This window comes from Amphiura filiformis, chromosome 16, assembly GCF_039555335.1.
Source record: "Amphiura filiformis chromosome 16, Afil_fr2py, whole genome shotgun sequence".
Lineage (NCBI taxonomy): Eukaryota > Metazoa > Echinodermata > Ophiuroidea > Amphilepidida > Amphiuridae > Amphiura > Amphiura filiformis.
Genome location: NC_092643.1, coordinates 21,879,697 through 21,894,301, shown reverse-complemented (window position 1 = coordinate 21,894,301; position 14,605 = coordinate 21,879,697). Strand labels below are relative to the sequence as shown.

General features: G+C 36.3%; 1 protein-coding gene across 3 annotated transcripts in view; it reads right to left on the bottom strand.

The window, feature by feature from the left end:
- Positions 1–229: 229 nt before the first annotated feature.
- The window catches only part of LOC140135727 (xaa-Pro dipeptidase-like), a 29,590-nt gene continuing 15,214 nt past the window's right edge, over positions 230–14,605 (bottom strand). The window contains exons 7-15 of one of the 3 annotated variants that reach the window (XM_072157328.1): positions 14,061–14,105; positions 13,568–13,690; positions 11,830–11,898; positions 10,744–10,821; positions 9,588–9,736; positions 8,705–8,889; positions 6,753–6,860; positions 5,971–6,054; positions 230–2,167 (exon numbers count right to left, since the gene is read on the bottom strand). In XM_072157328.1, coding sequence (XP_072013429.1) covers positions 2,057–2,167; positions 5,971–6,054; positions 6,753–6,860; positions 8,705–8,889; positions 9,588–9,736; positions 10,744–10,821; positions 11,830–11,898; positions 13,568–13,690; positions 14,061–14,105 — 952 coding nt within the window. In that variant the 3' untranslated portion in view covers positions 230–2,056. Of the gene's footprint in view, positions 2,168–5,970; positions 6,055–6,752; positions 6,861–8,568; positions 8,890–9,587; positions 9,737–10,743; positions 10,822–11,692; positions 11,762–11,829; positions 11,899–13,567; positions 13,691–14,060; positions 14,106–14,605 lie in introns of those variants that run through there. The other 2 variants (XR_011856562.1, XR_011856563.1) reach the window with 2 other exon arrangements.

Genomic DNA, 14,605 nt, shown 5'->3' with positions numbered 1-14,605 from the left:
TATACTTAGATCAGGTAACTCGAAAATCCTGTAATTTTATTTGTCACACCACTTATAAGAAACTGAAACCAAAACCGAAACTACCTGCCACAAATGTTTAGTTTTAAACAAAAGGTAGAAACAATGAGTTCGATATCTTGTGATTCAAGTGGTTAGGCAGGACAATAGGAAACCACGTGACCAAAACCAAAACCAAAACTAAAACTATATATTTGAAATGAGGCAATGTGGAGTGCAAATTTCAGAATTATAAGTGACTCCATTTAGCAGTCTAATTCTCCTTTGTGGATGATTAAGGTTATGTCTTCCATAGGGGTGTATGGATTTCAACTGGAACAGCCTGTTCAAGGTTTAACAAAGAAGGATTATTTAAGCAGGCATGAGACTACACATTCATGAAAAAGTCTGGAAATTGTTACAAAAGCTGGAAAAGCGCATAAAATTGGACAAGAACACCTGAAAATGGGCTAAAAATAAATAAATTGTGGAAATTTTGACATCACAAAAATCTGGTTCCATTGTTTTGACTAGAAATTCTGGTACCTGTTTAAGGTATTATCAGCAATTTGCCCGACCAGAACACCCTAAAATTCACCAAAATTCGGATTTTTGACATTTTTGGACTATCGTAAATATACGACACTACAAGATGGCACATGGCCTTTGGAAAAATACACAGGGTCCCCAGGGGAGACAAAGGTCAAATGATTTAAAACTTTTGGAAAGAATTTTTTTTTTTCTTTTTTTTTTTCCCAGAAAAATTCAGTGAAACTTAGATTTTCAAAATACTATAAAAAAAGTCGGGAATAAAAAAACAATTGCATTTCACATTTGTTTTCAAACCACTCGTGAGCTTTGAGACAAACTTTTACTTTTTTTAACCTAATAAACTCAATCTGCAGTAGATAATATTAGATACTGGGGATAGCAATTGACACTTTCAGAGCAGGTTTTTTTATTTTATGCAATGGACATCATATTTGTGATTAAAAATGGAGACATATAATTATTAACTATTTCATGCAGCAATTAGTCAAAATATTTTACACCCTTATAAAGCCTTTAAAAATGGGAAACAAACACCCAGTTATACACATTATATGTGACATATGTGACCTGTTCTGTGGCAAAATATACCTTTAAATTTTCTGGCAAGTTTTGAGAAAGCTTCATAATTATAGAGAAAATTATAAGAACATTATAGTCAATGAATTCATTATAACTTCATAATCAAAGCAAGGTGTCATAAAAAGCTAATGTAGTCTCTTTTAAGTAAGATGCAAATCTCACTTTTTTGAAGAAAAAGTACAATGAAGGTATACAATGCTGGAATGTGTCACATACAATAAACAGTGTAAGTTCTACGAAAAATATAAGTTTAGCATTTGTGCTTATAAAAATAGTAACAATGTCCAGTGTTATTTGCAAACACATTCTTTGGGCATCAATATTTATGGCTTCAGTCTAAAAACACTTTCTTATTAAAATTTGTTCACTTATACATCCAATGGCTAAAAGCAGAAACAAAGTGATACAATGAATTACAAGATGGCCCAATACAGCCCTCAAATTAAGGGTCTGAAGGGGTACGGCAACTTTTTTAGGGCAAGTTGATAATTGCCTTGGATTTTCACTGAAAAGGCAAGGCAGCACGGCAGTTTGTAATATTTCAAGAGGGCATCATGGCAACTGTTGAAAATTTGAGAAGGGCACCAAGGCAATTTCTCAAAAACGAAGAAAACACACACAAACGGTCTGATAAATGATTTCATAATGAAGGGGCAGGGCTGGGGCACTGACGGCAACTTCATTAGAGGGCACGGCAAGTGAATGCCATCAGTAAAGGACATATTTGAGGGCATTACGGCAGTAGGGATGGGCACCACGGCATTATGCCGTGGGTGCCATGTGTTAATTAGAGGGCTGGCCCAATATGGTACATCACATGAAATTGAAGGAGTCAGACCTTCTGTGTGCAGGCACTAGCCCAAAGATTCGCTGTGGTCCTAATCAACTTTCATTGGCCTAAGCACAAAAGTTCATTACTGTTCTAAACTTATGCTCTGCCTTCTGCCATAATAGCTTCAATATCTGCCACGGTCCTTGGTACTTGAGTCATGTTTTCACATCCATCTTCAGTGATTAAAACATCATCTTCAATACGAACCTATAAATATGGAAGGAGCGAAAAAAGGAAAATATTAGAAACTTATTGCCTTATTTTGTTATTACATGGGGAAAGGCGAATATGGATTTCAACTGGAATAATCCATATCTAATAGTAGGGATGACCAATGAACCATCAACTTGATTTAGAACACTCCCATAGACATGCAGGGAGCTCAACTGTGCACTGCTTGCACAGACATTTCTAAATTGAGCTCATTCTTTTATTTTTCAATATTTTTCTGTAAAAATTGGGGATGTTATTTAATGCCAATTATGTTTTGTAAACATATCCTGCAAATTACAGCAACATGCACAACTTATTTGGTTTTCCTATAAGTGTGAGTCAAAATTGGTCCACCGCCACAGTGCGATTACTTGTTAGTGGCCAAGTACAGCACTGCTCAGAATGGCACAAAATATTCAGATCAATAAGATCAGGTGAAAACCTTGACCTACTGAGCTGTAATTGGCAGAGTTGTCAGTAATACCTCTATCATACCCTCTGTATAAAGGTTAAAACATTGGACAAGTAGATCTTGAGTTACAAATTAAATCACCGGCTTCCCTTTGAATTTCCATACGCCTTTTGAGTCATGTTAAATAGACACCTTTCTGAACATAAATGTGAAGTTTCGTGCTCATTTGATGTATTTTTCACCTGATCCCAACCCTAAACATTTTCTTATATTTATACCATCTACATCAACTTGCTGCTATACACGCACAGGAGCTGCACTTTTAAAATACGCGCCCAATCAATAATGAGTCTTTCACTCCATGTTAAAGTACTGTTCTCCCGTTCTCCCTGTAGCATTATGGAGTGACCAAGTCCTAGAGCGTGATGGTTTTGTAGCAGATGACGGTGTTCATTAAAGCCTATCAAGGTCAGTTATTAGCCACTTGCTGAATGGCTGGTTATTATCAGCTATCAAAGAGATGTCTTATGCAGCTGCCAATCACAGTAGAGGTTTGATAACATTTTGTTTAAAACCCAAAAGTGATATAAGGACAACGCTGCGCATGTTGGTACTTGATTGTTTGGATTCCTATGTTGAAAATCCCTTGTAGTAGTATTTTTTTATGTGTAGTGTATATTGTTCATGAATTATATAGCTTTTAAATTTAGGGCATTTATGCTCTGTTGCACTGTATAAACAGTTTAAAATTTGATTTTAATATTTTATTCAGGCTTAATATGCATATTTATGCAATTCAGTCACATTAATTTGCCAATTTTATTTTTTTGGAATTTAATGATTTTCGCAGACAAGGTTGCCGAATTCTACACCCTACATATTTTATATAATGTTAGTTGTAAAATATTATGCAGCCTGAAACATACGCAAAATTATATAAATTGATGAAGTTTTTACAGCTTAGTATGGATTTTGGTGATTTTTTTAAAAAAGTTGTAGAATTCTGCACCCATGACTGCGGATTTTTTTCCCGAAAACTTTTAGGTTTTATTTTACTATTTGATGCATATTAAACCCAATAACATTGAAACTTTTGGTTGTGAAAAAAAGTTCACCTGGACTTTTGATTTTGTGCCATTTCGCCATTTTGGATGATTTTTGGCAAATGTTTTCTAAAAGCATGATTTCAGTGCCTCGGTTTGAAGAAATAATTTATGCTATTGACTAGTAAAGTGCCATTTCATAGGAAACCCCTTTGATACTTTTACAATATGCTTGTTTCATGATTGCATATATATTAAAATAAAGAAATATAAAAAGGTAAATATATGCTTATACCAATTTTGCTCCCATTGCTATTTTTGGACTTTGTCATTTTATTTCGTTCCAATGACCAGTCAGAATGGGAAACTTTGAAAATTCATAATTCGAAAAGTTTTTGGCCGATTTTGACCATTTAACCACCAAAATACTTCTGCTGATGAGTTCTTTCCAGACAATAATCTTTTGTAGCAATAGGGGCAACATGAAATTTTGATGGTCATCCCTACTACCGTACTGATTCGAGTATATTCCCACCCGGTTTTTGGGTGAACATTTTTCAAAATTGGGGGGTGGGACTATACGCAATTTTCAACAAAAAAAAAAAATTCCGTTTTGGAGTGTCCCTGGACCTAGAGCTAAATGCTAGGGTCATTCATGGTTGATTTCAAAAAAAGAAGAAAAAAATGTAGGCCTATGTGTTTTGAATCAATTTGTACTCATGTCATACTCTATTAATGATTTCAAAATGCATACAAATTCAATGCATTTTGAAATCATTAATAGAGTATGACATGAGTACAAATTGATTTAAAGGAAGTCTCCAGCAATCACAACACTGTGCCTTATGTAAGAAAAATAATTATCAAGCACGAATCATGTGGTTTTATTTAAAACAAATTCATATTGACCATAAAAACATCCATCTCTCAACACGCGATATTCAAAATTCTCGGGCGCCGAAATTGTCGAGTGCAATGACGTCGAAGTAATACAATGAAGGCTGACGACAATTGAACGCAAATAACCATTACGTCATTGCACTTAGACAATTTGGGCACGGGAATTTTGAATATCGCGTGTTGAGAGCCGAATGTTTTAATTCGTTTTTGTGGTCAATATGAGTTTGTTTGAAATAAAACCATGTGATTCGTGCTTGATAATTATTTTTCTAACATATAAGGTATAATGTTGTGATTCCCGGAGACTCTCTTTAAAACACATAGGCCTACAATTTTTTTTTTAATCAACCATGAATGATCCTAGCATTTAGCTCTAGGTCCAGGGACACTCCAAAACCGAAAAAAATAACTTGGGAGCGGGACTTTACTCGAAGGTGGGACTATACTCGCGTCAGTACGGTAATAGGATTAGAATGCAAATAGCCTATGGATTTTTCACTATTTATTGATGTACAGATCTACAGATTCTGTAATTATCAGTCTGAAATGTAAGAGCAAACATTAATTTGGTATATACATTTTTGATATAAAAAGCCCAATAGAAGCCACTGTCATTCATTCAGAAAAATGTATACACTCCTATATAGACCTGCCTGAGTAGCCAATCAAACTTCCAAAACAGACCCTAAATAACTACTTTCCCAGACTTCCAATATACTCAAAACAAATAATTTAGTTGCATTTTACTACCCTAAAATAGCAGAAAACAATAGTTAATTTTGCCATTTTTTGATGTTTCATGTCTGACGTCTTGTCAAACATACTTTTATTTTTTTTTATTTCCTTGTTTTTAATGCTTTTGGAACCTAAATGGTGTACAGGTATACATCACCTGCATGTGAAAAACTACTTTTTATGCATTTTTTTTTAAACAGGCATGATATCCACTTTAAAATACAAGTAGCACCCCAGGCATTTATATTGCTCAAGTCATCAACAATTTTGATACAAATATCAAAATGTGTTGCTTTTCCTTGTTGCACATTAATTATATTGAAAATGGTATCAGTTATTCCCTGGTGTCCATTGCACTAAACTGTTAACCCTTCATAACTAAAGTAACCGTTCGTAAAGTTACGAATACCCAATACTAGACGTAACTTTACGAAGGGTCCCTGTAGGAATTCCCTATTACTTACGAAGGGTACCATTCATAAGTAAGTTTAGTGAAATGGAACTCGGGACTCGTCATAAGTTACGAACAATTTCAAGACTTACGAAGCTTCGTAAAGTTTAGTGAAATGGACCCCAGGTAAATGAAATCATTCAATATACTTTCCATTCAATAAATCTTCCTATACCTTTGTACAGGAGCCAACTGTTGTTAATCAGTACATTGTATTTCTATGTTAAACAAATAAATACACAGATGGTACACTTACCCCACCAAACTTCTTGAATCTTTCCATCACCTCAGGTACAAAGAACTTGGATTTGACTGGGTCTTTCATTGCTGGTTCAATCAACTGTAAATGGAAAGAATAAAATCAAAGTTAACTTTGTAGCATTTTGATGGTAAACTTTGGTTCACCTTGCGTTCGGAAGACATCAACGCTTTTTGCTGTTGTGCCGCAAGCGTGCTGACAACCCAACCCTTATGCATGCTTGTAAGCTCCATGTGATTAACTTAATGTGTGCAATTTGGTACTGCGACCAGCGAAATATGCACCTAATTGAGGTTAACCATAGTATATAGTGTTTTCATTCCAGTAAAAATTATAATTACTGTATAAAGGAGCAAAACCTGCTAGGAGCTGACTAAAACAGAACAAATTATAAAATCACCTTTTTTGTTTTAAATTAAAAAAAATACAAAAATGCAGCACAATAATATATCCTACACTAAAATAAGTGACGATATCGATGATTCAGAATTACAAAGTCAATGGATACATTGATAGACAGAATGGTGAGATACATGGTGGTGTTATCAATTACATCAAAGAAACTTTGACATTTAAAGAAAATTTTTATGAACACCATAGAATTGCACTTGAAGCCTTATTTACCTAAATCAAAACACATCTCTGTTGGCATTGTTTATTATCTTTTGTGATAACTTTGTGGATATATCTTGCAAATATTATTACAATTATCTTTATAAAATAGTTGCTTAGTTATTACTACATCTAAAAGGAGGCAACAATATGTAAGGGTCACTTACTGAGTTGATGAAGTAGCAACCTGGCTCTATTGTAATCACCATATCTTTCTGAAGCACACGACCTGTGCGCAGACTCTTCAGACCTGGATCAGTGCTGCGCTCTACACCCTAAAGGAAATGAAAGTTATAAATATTTAAGTTGTCATGCAGTTTTTGTTTTATATACTTATATAAGATAGAGTGATGTTTTCTCCTTTGCATAAATTTTAATTTTAGAAATTGGTTATTCATGTCAAAACACAGAGTGTCTCCAATAGCACTTTTCACTTACATATCATGGTCTAAAACAACAAAGCTGGTGCTAGAACAACTTCATTTGCAATACTCCAATATGAATGATTAAATTTTCATAATATATGGCACTTAATCAAGACATTGTTTTTAACAAGACACTTAAATCACTTTCTGGTAAAGTAAAATTAATGATTTTTGGACAAAATATGCAGAGGTCATAAAGAAAAGATGTGGAAAAGAATAGTGTGGTACTATGTTGAACATCTGTGTGCAGAATTAGTTTTCGGGGTGTCCTTTCAAATGATGTTGTTTTGCAAACTAAATAGAAGAGGAACATTCTTAACAATTTCTCATAGAATAGATGACATAGCAGTCTAGTTGACCATGCAATATTAATAAATTTAAATATTGTTAACTATTTTCTGTACCCAACTTGATAAAGATCATCTTGACGCACCCTGTACTATGCAGGAACATAAGACGACCTTCTTTTAACAATAAATGGGGAATGTGTAGAGTCGGCACAGTACACTGTATAATACATAAATCAAAAAGTTCCACTTTTGGTTCCTGTTTCAAAGTGACAACAAAAAGGGCTGAAGATTATTTAGTTGAAGTTGCTAAGAGTCCTAAAACGTAAGCTCTATTTTGATTGGTGCTCAGATGATTTTATCATACAATTAACCCTAACCCAACTAGGACTCACTAAAGCTCACTATTAAAACCGCCCTGCGTGCACGGATTCCACAGGACTTGATGACGCAATCAGACGAAGTCATATACACCCAGGGAATCGTTGGCCGGGCCAACGTCACCTGTGTAGCTACATGCTGGGGATCTTCTGCGTGGCATGAGAGGGGTCCGAGGCTTGAATCCTGGGGGTGCCAAGTGACTTTCTTCTTCATCTTCTCTCCTTTTTCGTTCCTTCTTTCCCTTCCAATAGCACAAAAACCACGGGTAGGGTTAGGGTTAAGCTATATGCATGTTTTTCCTATATGCCTTCTTAACCCTAACCCAACTAGGACTCACTAAAGCTCACTATTAAAACCGCCCTGCGTGCACGGATTCCATGGGACTTGATGACGCAATCAGACGAAGTCATATACACCCAGGGAATCGTTGGCCGGGCCAACATCACCTGTGTAGCTACATGCTGGGGATCTTCTGCGTGGCATGCGAGGGGTCCGAGGCTCGAATCCCGGGGGTGCCAAGTGACTTTCTTCTTCATCTTCTCTCCTTTTTCGTTCCTTCTTTCCCTTCTGATAGCACAAAAACCATGGGTAGGGTTAGGGTTAACCAATCAGGGGCACTCTAAGAAAGGCAATAGTGCCCATGGGGCCAGAGAAGGTCAGTCCAAGCTTAACCTGCTCAGTCCAAGATAACTTTTTGGGCCCATACCTTAATACCAGTGCGCAGCTTTCCCCAGCTTGGCTGGAGAATCCCTCATTCAGTCGGAGCTAAAGCATTGTGGCTGGAGTAAACTGCAGCTTGGCTGGGGTATGGTACGCATAAGCACTGGTAAATAGGTAATGGCCCTTAAATTTCTTCCTAACAGCATAAAAGGCCATGTCGGGTCTCTTACCTTTGGATAACCACCACAATCATGTACATCTAATCCCATGAAATGACCCAATCCATGGGGCATGAACACTGCACCAAGATGTGCTGCCATCATGTCATCCACATTGCCCTGGATGAGGCCATGTCAGGTCTCTTACCTTTGGATAACCACCACAATCATGTACATCTAATCCCATGAAATGACCCAATCCATGGGGCATGAACACGGCACCAAGACGTACTGCCATCATGTCATCCACATTGCCCTGGATCAGGCCATGCTTCACAAGCTCTTCTAGTATGGTTTTCTCAGCAAGACGATGCATGTCTGGCCATAGCACACCTGTACAATACAGAAATACCTTGTGAATGTGAGTTCCCTATCATTGTTTTTATGTTTTTCAATAAGGAACCTCTCGGCTGCTTTTCTTTCATACATGTATATTCATAGATTTTTGAACTCTATCTGAATTCCATATAGTATTATTTGCTCAAGCCAAGTCCATGTGTGTTTCACTCTTACCTTCTGGGTTGTAAAGTGAGGTAATCTGTTCATACAGGTATATACCCGTTTGCTGTGCGTAAAATTCAATGTTTATGTATCGGGACACAGGTTCTGTCTAGTCTCTAGCTTAAAGTCACGTACCAGGCAAAAATTGCAAAATTGTCCAGCTGACATACCACCAAAATTAGTACTTTCCCTGAACATATGGGAGTGTATAGCAAGCAATTAAGGAAGATTTTTTACACACTGCTGTTTGCCATCTTAAAGCCACACTGAATAAACAGAGGTGGAAATCAGAGTACAAACTGACCAGAAACAGGTCATAGTCATAGTCATAATAATATATGGCATATTTGATGGCCTAGGGGAAAGGTAGCCCATATTTGCATGATATCAATGCCTTCAAGGTGAAATAAGTCTGCTAATGTTAATCTGACCACGGTCTGTCCCGCTATTTGCTGTTTTCTTGGGAAACAACAATTTTTAATGTGGGGCTTTAAGAATTTTATTACATTTGAATTCATTATTTTTCCTACCTGGTTTAGCTGCTTTCTGCACAGCAAGATTAGACTTCAACACAGCCTCATATATGATACGTTGGTCTGGTGTAAACTTTCCATTGACTGGGAAGGAGATTGTTATGTCTGATGTATAGCAGTGGTATTCTGCGCCCATATCAATCACCCTGTATATATGGAGACAGATAACACATAAGGATGAAATTATTATGCTTAGTTCTCTGGGTCTTGATCAAAATTTATTATTTACCCAGAGCAGCACATATAAATGTTGTAAAAAAAGTGCATCTGGTCGGATTTGAACTGGCAATCTTCGTAATACTAGTGCCACGCTCTAAACAACAGAGCCACAGAGGCATGCTGGATATATAAGGGGGGCGGAAGATTGAAATCTATGATAGATATAGGTTCAAATGATTTTTATCTCATTCCTAGCAGTAGAACTGCATATTTATAACAAATACACAAAGTCACATCAGGATGAAATGTTATACTTAGCTCTATGGGAACAAATTTCAATCTTTACCATAGCCAGCACACATAAAGGTGACTTAGTTCATCCTATCAACCCAGAGAACTGGGTGTCATAATTTCATCCATATGAAAATAATTTAATTCCAATTTTAATGTATACCTTTTTAATGTAATTTTGCTTGTTTACTTATCATGCAGTGTGGTGATTTTTGCTTTTTTCGGTTTAAAAACTCCCATGCCCCCCTGGTAATCAAATGGCGCAACCCTTAGGGTAAGCATAGGGAAAATGCACAATTTTTGAGAGTAAAATATGCTTGCCTGTTTTTGAAAATTCACGATTTGCACATTTTTTACCGAAATGTGTGATTTTTCTCCCCAAAAAGTTCGAATTATGCAATATTGAAAATTGCTTCTTTTTTTTTCTTCCATATTTTCTTGAAATTTTTTGCGACGGCCTATTTTCTATACTTTTTTAACATGGATTGTGATGTAGATCATTATGGATTCTTTGATTTTAGTGAAAACTTCAGGTTTCTGGAAAATGAGTACTTGAAAATGGTTATTTCGGGAAAATCTTAAAATTTGTGGTCGGACCTAAACTGCGCAATTATACCCAGCATTTTTTGCGCATAGCACATTTTCCCTATCCTTACCTTAGGGTAATACTAGTATCATTATCAGGTTTTATGTTTGTACTCACATTATTTGTCCATCCAACATGAGATCATCATTCGGGGCAGCAGCATGTCCATAATGTAGAACAGCTCCGTTAGGACCACTGTGTTGAAATAAAATTATGAAAATTACACCAACTTCAACTGGCTGAACAATTAAAATAAGCAATACAGATGTTATTGCATATATCGAGGGCTGAGAACCAGAAAGCCTCAACTCACAATCACCTGCTCCCACAAAATGAGTATAAAGTCGCCAGGGCATTATAGAAGATACAGTCCATTAATCATGACAAAATTCAATAGAAAACAAAAGACACTGTGGAGGAAATATTGATTTTTGAAGACCAAAGCAAGGAGCCAACTCTATGCTCATTTTGTGAGAGCTGGTCATATAGTGAGTTATGGCTTTTTGGTTCTGAACCCTTAATATGTACGGTTGACAACTTACATCGAGTACAATACATGCATGTAGGCAATTAATTCAAATGCAAATGTTGGGAAAAAACACGGAAAACATACATCCATGATGTAAGAAAGGTAAAACTAGCCGTTGAAACCATCACAAATGTGTGATTCCCATTGGGAGAGCCTTTCTTTTAATCAGGTACTCATTCATGACATTTTAAATTACCATAAAAAATGTGTGTACACAAATGTCAACTGAAAATATCTTACTGTCCCTTTAATGGGCCATTCCAGTTGAAATCTACAAACCCCTTAATATGGAGGACATGACCTTTTTCCACACAGGGAATGTGAATTTCAATTTTAAATGGAGTTATCTGAATGTGTGACTCCACTTGAAATCGACACCCCTTGCATGGGAGATAAGGCCATGTCTTCCATATTAAGGCTGTGTGTGAATTTCAACTGGAATGGCCCTTAAGGGACAGTCAGATACTTGGAAATTTGTTTAAGCACAGGGGGTGTACAAATTTCAACTGGAATATACCCCAATCTGTACTCACTTACCAGGCGCAAACAGCAGAGTACACTGTATATCTGCAGCCACCTTCCTTGGAAGTATAATGTTCAAAAATACTGCAGAATCAATAAGATTTATAGAAATATTTCTTAGAATTTTTTAGAATGACAACTATTTCACTTACCAAGCACAAATGGCTGTGTAGGCTGTATACCTGCAGCCACCTTCCTTGGAGGTATAGTGCTCAAATATACTGCAGAATTAACAAGAATTATAGAAAGCATTTCTTAGAATGATGACTATTCTATGGAAAAAGGTTTGTCAACTAAAGTTTGTTTGGCTTATAAATTGGCAAAAAAAGAGCATGGTATGTCAACTAAAGCTTGTTTGGCTTATAATTGGCAAAAAAAGAACAAGGTAGGTCAATTAAAGTTTGTTTGGCTTATAATTGGCAAAAAAAGCAAGGTATATCAATTAAAGTTTGTTTGGCTTATAATTGGCAAAAAGAAAAGGACTAATAACATCTGTGTATCGATATAGATTCATAACCTCCGCGTATCACGCCATATGTGTGTCCCAATTGCTTGTTAGATGATATACGCACATTGGCGCGGAGGTTATTGATATCCATCAATGACCTCCGCGTATGCTTACGTGGTACAACGACTTCCGCGTAGTGTGCACCTGTTGCGCCGGAACTCTACACACGCACGCAACTACCATATTTGCACATGGTGTGATTGCGCAGTGCTGTAATTGTCAAGTCTGTTTTAGCCTGTTCGACTTTTTGAAGGGCGAAATATAAGTTTTGATAAAAGTTGTTTATTTCAACAAATCTTGAGATTTGGTTGAGTGATGAGTTAAAAATGACGGTTATGAATTCGGTTAATAACTTTGCATCAGTTATTTGTCGGGCATTGTGAAAAATCTAAACATTTTGCTTTGGACCTCGGAATATCCCTCGGTTCCAAAGGCAAAATGTTTAGATTTTTCACAATGCCCTCCAAATAACTAATGCGCAGTTATTAACCTATAAATGGCATGCAGTTGGGAGCAGAACTTACGATAGTTGTGCAATGCATGACTGGCACACGCTTATGTAAATTTATGTGAGCGTGAGTTGGGAAATCATTGATGCACGCTGTAACAAAAACCGAATAATTTTCGCCAATTATAAGTCGAGTAAACTTTAGATGTAGGGAAACATGTCAAATCACCAGTCAGGATCAATTGAGTAAATTAAACATGGCAAACATTCATAAGGACAATAATTATTACTACATGCAGGTACAGAAGTAGCCTGTGTCCCTCCGCCCCTCTCTTGAAACTACAGCAAACATGGCAGATCAAAATAGCCATTTCTAGCTTGGGGCCTAGGAACAAAACAGGTATTTTTGTGTAAAGCTTTCTTTGTATTTTATTGCTTTCACATGCACTGGATGCCAACCTTAGAGGGGGGGGGGGCAGCAAATTGTCCAATACAGCATCGATTCTGCACCCCCTCAAAGCGATGAAAGTCAAAATTTGTGCGCGTATTTCAGCATAAGATCATTTGAAAGATCAATTTAAGACCAATATTCAACTTTATTCTAAACAAAATCAATTTAATAGTGGTATGCCCTATTTGTGCAAATTTTTGCACGCTGTGTGTGCAATTGTTTCAACAAGGGGGCACAATTATGTATCCTTAGCCCTGGGCGTCACAACCCCTAGCTATGCCACTGGAAACATCTAGCCTTATATTAAGGCTTAGGAGATCACAGGATTCATATATATAATTTTCTCAAAATGGAGAAGAGGCTGCTATATATATTCACATTGTGTTTGTACATTGTTTTGATCTAATCTACTGTAGTTTATATCAAATTTAACTTTTGACTACTAGTTCCAGTGATAACCTGTTGTAAATAGTACAATGTTACCTTTCCATCTGATATTCATGCATTCCTGGTCGAGCTGACTTGTAGAGTACTTTATGTGCCTCGCTGCTGACTTTGTTGGCATAGCGCAACACTTCAATTTCTGCTGGAGTTTTAAACACACGCCTGTAAAAAAACAAAAACAAAACATTATAAATAAAACATAATTTCTGTTAGTCTAACTTAAAATTTCATCCAAATAATTACCAAATTATAGTAGAATTTTACTAGGTAAATCACATTCTGGAATAAAATGCACATATAAATATAATTTTGTGGTATTTACACATGCTGCCAAATTGGATTTGAACATGGGTGATTTTTGCCAAATTTTTCAAGTTTTTTCCATTGAAAATTTGCTCCTAATAAACACCCCACTTTTGTAAAATTTCATGCCCCCGACCCTGCCGGGCGGTTATTAGGAACAACATAGTATCTAAAATTAGCGATGCAACATCATACATTCTTTTATATTTCTTACTCTTAATTTACTTACAGTTCAGTCATCTCAGGATGTAGAATGGTGTTGTTGACTTTAAAGCTGTAAACAGGGTAAAAATATAAATAATTTATTATTTGATCACCAAGTATTTGCAAGTGTATTTTTATGCTAATTTGGGCCCTTTGTTGTGTAGGTTTCTCGGGCTGTATGCCTTCTTGGGATGAACATGGCCTACATGTACATTGTGTAGGGTTCCACTGGCGGACAGCAAATTCAGAGTTGATTGAGTTTAATGATTAAATATTTATAATATAAATGATTCTTTCCTCATAGCATCTATAATGTGTTTTTACCACTCTTGTCATGTCTTGTTTGTATGTCTGTTTGATTTTTGAATGTTTAATTCCATTGAGATGTGGTGCAACATTTTCTCAATTGATTTTGGGCTTTGACCGACAAATGTTGGAGGTATGATATTTTGATTTCCATGCATCGAAATATAATCAGATTTACCAGAGCATTAGGCCAAAAAAGATTATTTACTTGCCCTCCACCGACCGACCTAAAATTAGCCAAAATCATGAGGACCTGGGCCTTAA